General features: G+C 39.1%; 1 protein-coding gene across 1 annotated transcript in view; it reads right to left on the reverse strand.

The window, feature by feature from the left end:
• ITGAV (integrin subunit alpha V) overlaps positions 1 to 13,616 on the reverse strand; it is a 51,644-nt gene that overhangs the window by 35,057 nt on the left and 2,971 nt on the right. The window contains exon 2 of the mRNA XM_072874631.1: positions 11,262 to 11,389. Within this exon, the coding sequence (XP_072730732.1) occupies positions 11,262 to 11,389 (128 nt within the window). The remainder of the gene's footprint in view (positions 1 to 11,261; positions 11,390 to 13,616) is intronic.

The raw sequence follows: 13,616 nt of genomic DNA on the forward strand, positions 1-13,616 counted from the left end.
CACTTCCACAGACTGCTTGGGGGAATCCCCAAACCCCACCCCACTATGAATCAGAGACATGCGACCACTTGAATCAAAACTTCCTTGCTTGTCTTACACCTTGTAAAGAATGTTTTGTCTCCAGAGACCGTGTTACTTCCCTTAGGAAAATCCCATGAGAAGGACAACAAAAGTGATCCTAATCTGCAGTCAGCTAAAACAAGCAAGGATCTGGACTACTTCTGCTCTTAGATTAGAACTATGTAGAAATCAATGCCGAGCGCATAGCGTCACAGAGAACTACTGTGTTTTTTCTACTTTCATCAAAGGTAATTAAAAACCCCACTTCCTTCTGTCACCCCCTCCTCCACTCTTATTGAACAGGTGCTAAAGACATGGAGGGCCTGATGATTAGCACATCTGCACAGGTTTATGTACCCTTGAACATCTATACTGTCACCCTTGCACAGACAGAAACATAGTTTGGACACCTGCATGTCACCTTCTCATAGTACAGAAAACCAAAAATAGATCAAGATGTTTTCCAAATAGGAAATTGCCTTGAGCATACTTCTAATATCCCTGTTTTACCATCTTCTTTTCCCTTCCGTGACTTTAATTCCTGAAAATCCACCCAAGGACAGTTTTGCTCCAAGGATGCAGTTGCATGTCTGGGTTAGTTTCAGATGAAGCTGCCACCAAAAGGGGTAGCAGTTCCCATTTGCTCCTGTCCATACGTTCCTGCTGCCAGCCTCTGTCTTGGCACTACTACCTTTTGGTCACACAGTCACAACATGAACCACCTAAGAATGAACCCTGCTAAAAAAATATTCAGCTGGATCGGGGACCAATCCAGCTGACTGCACGGGGAGGGAAGCAGAGCTAACTTGCTGGGGAGAAGACAGGAACATATGGCTGGGAACTATATCCTTTTTGGCAGCATCAGGGACTTAAAATGGGTTTATTCTGCTTGTAACCACACCCAAGGTTACACAGCCTAGAAAGACAGATTTGGCTTCTACTCTCTATTTGTCCAGCTACTCTCGAATACAAAGAGATCTCTCGGCTTTACTTGCCAAACAAAGCTTTAAACAATATAAAACTTGAGAATAGTTACGGCATAGCATTTTACACCTTTCTCTACTGTTGGATACTTATACAATGCTACATACCTATGAATAAAATGAAAGGTAGTATAGCAGTTTTATAGTGTAAAGCAGAAACCTATTGTGCTAAGGTACTATAAAAGTGTCTAGGATGTAAACTTTCCATTTAAGTTAAAAACAATAGGTAGCAAGTGGAAGGAATGGTCTTGTTGCAATAGCAGGTAAGTGGCCATTCGGCATTATCAGCAATCTGATTTTATCACAGGTGTTAATGAAATTAGTTCCTTCAAGTTTCAGCTGAATGCATCAGCTGAGACAGCATAAAGGAATAAAAATAAACAAATAAATAAATAAAAAAGGCAGAGTACTGGTTACTGGTGCCATCTACCCATAGTCTGTGTTGATTGTACTGGAGAAGAAGGGAGCCAGTAGTTTAACCAGCACATGCTGCCAAAACAGCCCCTCTCTGCCTTTTCCCTGGGCATTCTTGAGCTGCCCCCATCCAAGGAAGAATCAATGTCCAGGATAGCAGCTACAAAAACTTCTCTCTCCCTCAGTCTTTAGGGGACAAAATTATTTTTTTCTACAGTACTGAAAAGTCCTGATTTAGCTCTAAATTTGAGGATAATATTGGAAAGCTCTCTCCAATTTTATTTTAATAGGTAAACATCTAGGCTTTGAGATATAGTCAGAAGCTGGCATGTAAAAAACTAAAATCTCCAAATCAGAAAGCAAATGAACATGACCCCAAGTTTATTATGTTCCAAATGTCATGACTTCAGCAGCCAGCATCATAATTTCTGAAGGCCTAAATAACAAATTGGGAATTCTTATGCATTAAAAAAAAACACCCCACCACACAGTAAAATGTGCTCCATTAGGCAGTTTGGCTAAATAAATTTTATTTCTTCATAACACACTACTATTGCAAAAATATTTTACAAACATCTCAGCTAAATTGTCTAATGTCAGTGCAGATGCACATAACATAAACCAACATCTGCTACAAGGTTAAGATGCCTTACATAGAGTTTATCCTGTATTCAAAGCTTCATTAGGGTCTCTAAAACTGGGGGGGGGGGGGGTCTTGGGGAGAGGGGGTTGCTGTTCAGCTTGAGACTGGCTGTAACACAGGAAAGTGCATTAAGACACAAAAACTAGACCAAGTAGAAAGCACGTACATTGAAAACATAGACTTTTCAAATAAAAAACTGCAAACATTAAATACAGGTCAAATCTGATGTTAACTCTCTATTAAACAAGAAAAGTAACCTTCATTTACCCACCCCCATTCAAAATTCTCCCCAGCAAAACACTATGTAAATAGAGTATGAGCCTTTCTCTCAGGTCCAGAAGAGAAACTACTTTCATGAGGAAATCCGGAAAACACCCTGTCATCAAAAATCCCCTTGCTTTAAATGAGAAACCATTTCTGTTTCTGTTCCTGACTGGGGAAAACAAACATGAAGAACACTTAAATGTGAGCCCTTGCTGAAGCAAGTCAGAGTTAAATAAGGTGGTTTACCTATACTGTAAAGTAGATTTCTCATGGAAAGATATAGGACTGACTTCAGCATTTCTATGTTTTAGTATAAATAAAGACCCTGACTTTATTATTATTTTATCATGGTATAACTTTTCAGTGGTAGTTATAAAAAAAAAAAACCCAAACCACAACAAAAAAACCCAAAAGCCTTCCCCCATACCCTTTAAGAACAGTACCTACATTAAAGGAAGCAAACTGTAATCCAGGTAGGATTTAAACATACAGGGATTTACAAATCCAGACCAATGTTTTGATGTAATATAGTCAGCCTTACTGCTATAATGGCTCTTATAGCCACTGCTGTTTTCCTTGTATTTCTAAATTATTTTCAAGTTAGAGTGTTTCCAGAATACCTTAGAAATGTCTTTAAACCAATGATGTACATTTTAAGCAGGAATTCAAACAAATATATCTAGGCAATACAAACTATGTTCTGACTAGATTTATTCAAGCAAACATTCAGGGTTTTTACACAATGCTATTTGTCAGACTAAAATGCAGCTGCTACAAGGACTTCTACTTGATGGGTCATTAATTCCAGGATTATGTCATTTGACCATAGGGTATTATTTCGTATCTGTAAAGGCAGCTTATGCCGTGGTTTTTCCTTTGCTCCTTCTCCTTGTAGTAGGCATCACATGATGATTTTACATAACTCTTTCATTAGGGAAAAAGGGCTGACATGCCGCTTTGTCTCACAAAGTACTTTCCAGGTGGGGTGATGGGGTTCTCAAGGCAGGAACAGAATTGCTTTAAAAATCCATTACATAGGTGCGTTGTTGCCGCTGGACCAATGGAACGTTGTCACTTTACCGCGCTACACAGGATTTAAATTTATAAATGGAAACTGATGCGGAGAGATGCCAAGTAGAAATTGCAGAAAAAGGGAAAAAAAATTAGTCTAAGCCACCTTCCAAATAATAAGAAGATCAAAAGTTCTTTCAGTGCTGAATTTCTTTTGGCTATCAGCTTTGGATAGTTGGCACATTCTTTTTCCAAAGTAAATGTTATCAGTCACAGAAACAATGGTGTTACTACAAAACGATTGCCGTTGAGTAAGTGGATCGAGTTGTAACTTGTAGCCTGCCTGTTTGCATGGTAATGAGAAAACTGAACTAAAACATTTGCCCCTGATGAGTGCCAGACTTAACTGAGATAATCGTGATTCAAGAGGCAGTGAGCTGATGAAGCCTGGTTCAGTGTCATCAAACTATGAATGCTTAAGAAGCTGTAACATTTAAATAGTCACCCAATTCACAGAAATTCCATTAAAATAAACCTCTTTGTAACTATGCCAATTCAAAGTAAATGTTGCCCCTTCTAGGTGAAAGGAAACTTTATGCAGCTAGCTAAAAGACAGACAAACTTAAAAAAATATACAAGAGCGCTGTTTTCATAGTATGAGAACTTTCATCCAAAATCTCCGCGATTTCAGCCTTAGTTAATGAGGCAAGAGCGAGTGAGTACAAGCTTATCTTTACTTGAAACTCCTCATGCTGTGGGGCAGCTGATGGTTTAGCAACCTTGGTTTAGCCACAGTGTTTTGTTAATGACTCAGGGAGACGGGAATACAGAGCTTCCCACTACTCCCCTTCCCTCTTCCGAGGTATGAACCCTGCTTCTTTCCCTGGGCAGTGCTGGAACAAAAGTATCTCTTCCCTTTGCTTCATATAAGAAAGACACTTTTTTTTCCAACTCGTCATACAGTTGAGATCCAGCTACACACACACAGAGCCAACAGTACTCATTCAGGAGCCTACCTAATCACAAAAGCATGAGCATTTTTCCACTGTCAGCTATAACAACATGCGGAGGAGGTTTTATACATTCTGCCGCCCTCTTGTATTCAGAGCAGTACCCAGAGCCCAAACCAGCACACACGATAAGGATAACAACCAAACTTCAATGGGTCTGAGGTAACGATAGATTTAGTGGCATAAAAATCAATCCCTTTTACTCCAGATGACTGAATGGTCTTCAGAGGGTTTGTTGCTTTGTTGTTGACTAAACCGATAGCCTTTGAGATTGAAATCTCCATACAGATTGCACCCTAATACCAGTAAAACAATCGGCTAAAAATAAAACAGTACTTTGTTAAAGCATGTTATTTTCGCTAAATACTGACCTATCCCACACTTCCTTCTCCATTTCCTTATTCCATAAGTGGAAAAGATGGAGTTATGAACAACTGACTCATTTGCACAAATGATCAAAATCTCCAAAAGGCAAATAGAAGCTCATGACACCCGCTCCAGACATAACTTCCCAACATCAGCAGATCTTATGCTGTGCAATGCTACAGCACGAAGCTGCGCAAGGCAGTTAAAACACCCACTTCAAACTAAATAGGTCACGGATAGATACAGCCATGCCAAACTGGTGGTTTAGGCTTCCAAACAAAGACTCCTATTGTCTAGAATCACCCACTTGGGGATAGCAAAAAAACCAAACGTGGAAACACAAGGAGGAATCGGGAGAGTTTTTATAAGGATTTTCCTTTTCAAAACCTTCTTTCTCCACTTTTAGCACAGATCAAAATAACCAGTCTTAAAAGAATTTCATACAAAGATATTTAAGAACAAACCATTTCTCTGAAATTACTCTGGTGCTTCAAAACACATGGGGAGGGGAGGAGAGGAAGGACAGTACAACTGTCAAAGCGAGAAAACTTTATGCAGCCAGAGGCTACACTGAATTCTTTTTCCAAAGCAATAAAAACACACCACAGAGCTGAAAACATCTGAGATGCTCTTAGTTTTTAGTATTCAACAGCTTCTGTAAGTTTCCCCAATTTTGAATTTTGAGATCTGAGATAACGAATGAATGCAGTAGGGAAAGCTTTTACCAAAAGAAGGAATGACAATTTAGCAATGCGGCGCTCTGTTATACTATGTGTCTCAGAAGAGCAAAACAATACATTGTCCGAGCAAGCAGATCGTTCTGTGCTAAAACCGAAATCTGCAATTCATTAGCACAGAAGTTCAAAGTTGTTTTATGAGCATTTTTTCCTTCGTAACAGTTCTTAGAGCTGTCTGCATTTCATCAGATTATTCTAAAGGCAGAAGCTCTTGAAACAGTCTCAGTGCTGCACTTTTTAATGCTGACAAAGAGCTGCGCTTTCAAGCATCCTGTACCGGAGCAGGTAAGCTTCTCAATTAAGTTTTCAGTAAAAAACTGGCAGGTTTTCGCAAGAGAAACTTTATCATCACAAAACCATTTTGTTACACGTTTATGAAAAGCCATGGCAGCATGAAGAAATGCTGTTTCTACCAACCCACTTCCCACTATTCTTGACTGATGAAGAGCTAGGACCCCAAAGATGAAAAGTAAAATAATATGCATAATTATGAAGATTGTTTCCTTTTGGGAAACAAGCACATAGGAAACTAATTTGGTTTACATGAATTTGCTACATATTGCTCACATGTGTACAGTCTGATTAACTCCAACTGGTGACATGGGTCTCTGAAGAATTTTTTGTTTGTTTGTCAGAACGAAAATTCAGAGTGATCCTGCTCTCTAAAATTCCACAGCCAAATAATGGAGGTATTTATCTAGATGTCAGACAATTAGCTAAGTGTATCCACCCTGCTATTCCACATATGCCAAACTGTAAAATAGATAAATGAAAGCATAAAGATGACTTGTTGATTTTCCTAAAAAGCACGCTTGACCACCCCTCTGCTCACTGGTTTTGTTGTCTGGCTCACTCAGCTTTTGATCCTCCTTTTGCACAGAAAACACGTTTAATTTTATACACAAAAAATGGACAACTATAGAAAATAAATATAACTCGCAGAAAAACCTTTAACTTTTCAAGAATCTTCTCCCTGAGCAAGATTATGGAAATCCTTCCAGTACTATTTGGTACTACCTATGCAAGCTTTGCTGTGCTAGTCCATGAAGGCTGTGGAAGGAGAAGAGGGGAGGGAGAATAGATGTGTCTTTAAAACAAATGTTTTTGGGCCTTTGTCTCAAAACTGATCAGAAACAGAAAATGGACTGCTACATTAAGTACATTCCTTTTACAGTTTACCCACAAGAAATATGTTTTTCCTGGAAAAAGCTGCTGAGCAGCTGGCAGATGAAGCCAACTGCTAAGCTTTCTAAGAGAGGAACCACCTCTCCACTCAGACTTGTAGAAAGAGTAGTACTAGGGCTCGGCAAGCTGTAAGAGCAGTTTTTCCACCATTTGCTTTCCCAGATTCTTTCCTCTTTATAAGATTCAGAACATTCCCCTATTGCTATGGGTTAAAACAAAAAAATACATAAAATTTTCATTCACAAAATTATCTGGTGTGGAGAACGGATATGAATGAAGACAAATATTTACCACCTTGACCTGTAACTTGTGGGTTTTGGTAATTTGAATGTGAAATGTAAAACAGCTTGTAAAGGAAAGGATTTACTAATATTGTTTATGCTTATGACAATTTTGAAGAATATACTATCTTGAGAAAGTACATTTCCCCTCGGTGCTTGTCCTGAAAAAATACAGCCTCCTACACTTTCTGAAACTCTGAAAGTTAACTGAGACAGAGGGGAAAAAATCCCAAGTATTTTACATAACAATTCAACTGAAATTGTGGTAATACTGTGGCAATTCTAGTAAGAAGTCAAGATATACAAGAATACAAACAACAGAAACGTCAGTTTTGTGACAGTGGCACATTTAGGTACTGAATTAACAACGTAAGCAGGAATAACGCAAGCAAAAGTTCAGCGTTTACACAGCACTTTTTAATCAGATTATTTCTATCTAGATTTGCAGGATAACCTGTTAAAGTAACAGACACAAGCACTGCTTGGTATTTCAGTTTTGCAACAGTATCAGCGAAAGTGTGCATGTGAGGAAGCTTGCTCTGGTGGTTGGTTCCTTTTTAACTTTAACCTTACATGCTTCTAAGAACAAAAGCCAGCCTGAAATGCATGCCTAATGATACTTGAAAGCCTTTAAAAAAATTTACTCTAACTTTCTGGCCACGTACGCACAAGCACATGCAGCACAGCTATACGCACCCCTGAATTTGAGGGCATTTTCTACCACACATGTTTGTTATGCAATTTTCACATAGTCATAACTATGTTAAATCAAAGCCAACTGATGTCAATGCTAAAATGCTCAGAAGCCCCACAGCGAAGCATCTTTACATTTGGGAAGTGTTAATGTGCGATATAAACATTTTGCCTTCCAAAGCCACCATGTATACCAAAACGTCAAAAGCAATTAGTATAATATGCACAGAAACACACGCACATAGACATATAACACAGAATATTCTCTAGCGTATTTTTACACGAGTGTAACCATTGTGCTGGGAGATCCAGGACAAGGGCAGATCCCCCTTCCCCTTTGGAAATATATTGCTGTTTTAAATGAGAAAATATGCTGTGTAGGAACAGTGAAAGAACATTTTTTAATTGGGGGGTTTTTAAGTTACAGGCTGATGGGGAGGGCATGAAAGGGAAGGAAATACATATATTTTCAGCATGAGAGCTATGCAGCTTCCATGAATGGACTCCTCCTGGCCAGCTCCCCTCCTGAAAGAGTTGAGTTGTCACACACAGGAAGGAATAAACAAAGTAGTAAATTTGGTACTACAGGAACTACTGGCTTAATGACTTACTGCTTTCCTCCAGAGGAGCTGGGGTGAGGGTAAATGCAAGTAACAAGCAACGCTGGTATAAGGTAAGGGCTTAAACAACTCCTCCGAAGATTAACATAAAGCAGCTACTACCTTCTCTCTTGGGCTACATAATAGCTGTTGCATTTGTCTCATGGCAGTGACCACGCTTCTGTGCTAATACGATATTAAAGCCAAAAGCAAGTGTTAGAAAATAAAACCCAATTCTGTGCAGCCACTGCTGTGCAGCTGAGTTCAGCGTGGCCTCTGCATGGATGGGGAAGAGAAAAAGGACCCATAAAGCTGGAGGAAAACTTAACTAAAAAAGAAGGAATGTTTAAGAAGAAAAAATAATAATAATTGAGATAGGAAAAAACCTTGCTTGCTGGACCTCTGTAAAACCCTACTCTCATATTTATTTGTGATACAACCACGAGACAAGCGGACAAACACAACCTCACACAGTCAGAACAAGACTCACTCTTTCCTCCATTCCCTTGCTACATTGACAGCTCGGAATCACGGCCTCTTCCTTGCTCTCAGACACTGCGTGCAAGACGCAGTGGCTTGGCCTGGTCCAGGATCTGCCAGCTATGCTATCTGGCCCAGGGAGGCAGGAGGAGGAATAGGGGCATGCCTTCTAGTAATTATAATTTTGCAACCCCATATACGGAGTTTGGCATTGACAGGTAATCAGAGAAAAGCCGCAAGTACAAACGTTCTCATTATTTTCACTGGTCAGATTTCTCACTAGCTGTAAACAAATGGAGAAGAACTCTGAAGAAACCCATCTAAGTAATTACGCGGAAGCTGTGCTGCTTTCACCATTAAAAAACCCAGATAAATACTCTCACGGGGGAATAAAAATCTGCCTTGTATTGCAGGGCTAAGCAGTACCTCTGGAGCTACAAATCACATTACACAAATGTTGAAGTAGTGACGGATGAACCTGAATTCTTGCAGAGGTTGTGTTTAGTCACCTCCAAAAAGCACCTTCGCATTAGCACCACAGCCAGCGGTCAAAGCTTCTGCTTCCTATTTCCTGCGAAGTCAATCACAAGTCTTCCCGAAGCCACTACCTTATGAGGTAAGGGCAGGCAGGGGCCGGGCTCTACGCTGCGTGGGCAGCAAGACATTGTCATCATAACGTAGCGAATCAACCATTGTATTATGCACAAAGAAAAAGACACTTTATTTTGTCTCAGTGCATTTATTATTTTATTATGCTGAAATACAATGCCCCTTTTCACCCAGAGAATAATCGACAAATGCATTATTTCCCAATTCATTGCCACAAAGCCAGAACGAGTTAAAATGTGCCTGAAAGAAATCCTCTTAAGCCATTATGACCTCCTATTTTTACTGTTACATTTCAAGCAATTAACATGCCCATTACTTAAAGGCAAATTATAAGCAAAACACTGTTTGTTTGCCCAGTAGCATATACCTTCAGCCCAGACACACAGCAAAGCAGTGTGGCCACTGTATCTATTTACTCTGCCTGGCATACGGAAAAACCTATTGCAAATGTTCACAGTATAAACAGATAAGTGCACTGCAATTCCCATTGGAACATGCATCTAGAACCTACCCGTGTGGCTCATCTTTCCCTACCAGAAGTTTTTTGGCTATTATATTAGCAGTGATTATTAATTAGGGACATCTAGATTCTTTCTTTAAAAAAAACAAAACACCACCACCACCAAAAAAACCCAACACCACACACATTTGTATTCTAGTAAACAATAAGCCCAAAGTAAAAAAAAAAAATATTAAAAACCATTTTTGCTGTCTTACACTGATGCAGACAAAATGTCACACTTTGCAGCTTACTAAAGATCTTAAGTAATCTGGCAGAAACATTCCTGTAGAGTGAAGTAAAGAGACTGATAATGACTTGGATTTTGTGTGTACCATTATGTACGACTTTTTTTTTTTTTTTTTCTCCTCAAGAGAACTGGTAACATAATAGTTTTCAGAAAAATATATGGAGATTTCAGAAATCTGAACACCAACAACATTGTGGTATACCCTGACAATGGAATTGGAAGAAGAGCTTTGCCACTGTATCGTACGCGATTTATGAAGGCTGCATAAATCTAATAGCCTTTAGAGTGCCAAGTGAAAATACCAGCAGAGGCAAGAATGAATTATAACCAACTAGACCTTAAAAGCACAGGTGTTTCCTCTGCCCTACCATATGGGTCTTGCTCATCCACTCCCATGACATGGAAAGGTTTTTCCGCTGGCCTGAAACATGCTGTGGAAAACAGGATTCAACACCGAATGGTTCAAGCAGAAAAGCACATGCAGCGTGTTCTCATATGACCTGCCACAGCTTGTGGAGATCACCGTGTGTACCAGAGCATGAAGACTGAGTGAAATGTTTCGTGTCAGCATTGTTGCTGTTCAGCTTTCGTATCCTTCAGAAATGGGCAAGTAATGCCTCTGACCTGAGGCACCCCAACTGCTGCTCTCATAAATGTCACAAATACTATGAAGCTACATCCATGGGGAAAAATAAAATAACGAATTTTCTTCCACAGTTTGAAGTTTATACTTCCAGTTTCAGATTAAACTGCTGAGTATTCCTGCCTATACCACCTTTGCTGATATTAAAAAGTATCTTTCCTCACTTAATTGCCACATTCTTAACATGCAATAAACCCCTTGGAGTTATTGGGAATTAGGTTGCTAAATGCTTTAGGATTGCTAGCAAGTACAGTGGAGAAATATAAATAGGTTAAAACAAAAGAAGAATAATGTATGCTCACTCAGGCTTTCAGCACATACCAAGGACAACAGAAGTCTAAAAGAGAGGAGAGAAAAAAAGAGGAAAAAAAAAACACGCAAAAAAACCAAGCCTTGACTCATTGCCAGTCCAAAACCGGCTGCATTCACATCGACCATCAAGAAAGCCCGTGTGCATCTGAATCCCTTCTGCTCTCTCACACTAGGATTAGAGCAGAGACCCCATCTCCCCCCCAGTGCACTACTACATGTTACCTGTGGAGTCAAATATAATCGGCTGGCAGTTTCTGTTTGAATTCCAGTTACATTTGAGCACCTGGCCTCCTTCTACGATGTTGTGCTGGGTAGTGTTTGCTTTTGGAGCTCCCACCAGAAGAAATATCCTGCAGAAAAAAGAAGAAAGAAAACAAAGGTTTCGACACCTAAGGCAGACATCATTACTTTATGACGTCTGAAGAGTTCATAAAACAAAAGCCTTGCCCATTCAAATCGAAATCTGACTAGAACTACTTTGAGCTTCAGAGAAATTCATATTAGGTTTTAGGTCTTAGGTCGCTCTTTTCTGCAAGCAAAAGCAGACAAAAAGCCATTCGCCAAAAAGAAGAGACAAAAGAAGATGAGAGAAAATTAAAGTAATCTGTGCTACTTAAAATTATATTTTAAAAATATAAATTTTTTATATTAAATTTTTATATCCTTTTTTTCCTTTCAAAAATATGTACGTATGCAGCAGAACAGGAAATCATGTACTTCTGTAATTTAAGAAAGTCATCGGCTGGCATAATTTCTCGTTAATTTTGTACTTAAGAGTAATTCAAGGAAGTCAGTCAAAAATGGAAACAATATATAAACCAAACAGTACTGCTTTGAAGCTCAGAGGGTACTAAGGGGTGAGTCAGCCTAGTATTAGCAAATGCTCTTTTAAAAAGAATGTCCAAGTAGCCAAGTGACTGTCAACCACAGGTTTGTACACTAATGAATCTTTACTGAAATTCATCACACAGTAATCATCGTCTTACTAAGATCTGTTGTGCTTTTATAAATCTCTGCTTATATGAACATGTTCAAGTGCGCTCTGAGCAGGAACTGCTATGAGATTATGCCTGCGCACGTGGTAAAATTCAGAAGTTGCAAAGTAAGAAACACACCAAATAAAAAGCCAGACCAAACAAGGTTCTTCACATCTTCCAACAAGGTTATTAGCATCTTCCAGGAACTCTGACACCTGAGACGCTTGACTCATCAGCACTTTTCTGAGGAAGTCAATTTGAAGCATAGATAAAGACGTATAGAAGACGTAAAACTAAATGCTTCCTTTCATCAAAATTTTCTCTGTTGTTTCCATTTAGACTGTTTAAGAGAGGATATAGCTTGCAAGAGCAAGTCTTATCGTCCCATATCAGGCATTATGGTTATTTAGTTTTGAAATTGGGTTAGCTGAACAAGCTGCAAGACTGGTTGGAGAGAATGTCTACAGGTAGGCAGATCCAGACTTATAAAACTTGCTCTGGTTTTCACAGTCATCTTCCAGACTTCACTTAAGTACAGAGCTAACATGTAAATACCAGGTGTAAACACGTAGCACCTCAAAGCTCAATTCATGCGAAGACCAACATAAGCTACTAGTTTTCAACTTGTTTGAATTTGCAGGACCTTAAAAATTTCCTGGTGTGGACCCTGATAGACAATCTAGGCTAGTTGGTAAGCCATTTGTTTCCCTTAGGTGCCATTCGTAGACTCTCTAGATTCCAAGAACAAGAATTTGAAATGCTTTAATCAACTTAATCAATGTTCTCTCTGGCCATAACAGAAATGCTTAAAAATAAACATCATAATGCCAAGTAAAGACACACATTAATTATTATAATTATATATATTAAACAAGTGGTAGCTTGCCTCCCACTTTACTCTTCTATCACTAGCATTTGAGAAGCCCCCCAAATTAAATACTTGTTTAGAAACATAAGTCATTCCCATTCTAATCACATATTTAAAATCTTTCTTGAGATAATCTTTGTGATGAAGTTTATTAACAAGATTACCAATAAAGGAATCATTATGGGACTCCACAAAGGTTTTGTCACCTCTTTTCCCAAAGCAAAAATAAATGCATTTTTATCATCATAGACCAAACGAGCAGATTTTGTCATAGGTCTTATAATAATATACAAATTACCTAAATACAAAGAAGTCTCTAGTCCACATACTTTGGGAAAGGGGGAAGAGAGGGAAACGTGTCATTTCCATGGGAACACACCAGCTATGCTTTGATACTGCCTATCTCCTCCACGGTGCCACCGCCTGCCCCAGCACAACACTGCGGACAAGACCGGGAGCGTAGTGACATCCTCAGCAGGTCAACTGCCGTAGGTATACTCACAGGAATTATCACTTGCCAGTGCTTTGCCATGGGCCAATAAAGAGAAACTGGTACTTCCGTGTGCTTGTATACTGGAAAGACATACTATCAAATGCAATTCTTTTAAAACATAGCATGTATAAGAAACCTTTTTCAGTTTTTATGAAGTTATGTTCAGTCACTTAGTATTACAGTTATGCCTCTGTCAGGCACCACATAGCACCCTGATACAAGACTACCGCTGTGACTCC

The sequence above is a fragment of the Ciconia boyciana genome, chromosome 10 (assembly GCF_034638445.1).
Source record: "Ciconia boyciana chromosome 10, ASM3463844v1, whole genome shotgun sequence".
NCBI lineage: Eukaryota > Metazoa > Chordata > Aves > Ciconiiformes > Ciconiidae > Ciconia > Ciconia boyciana.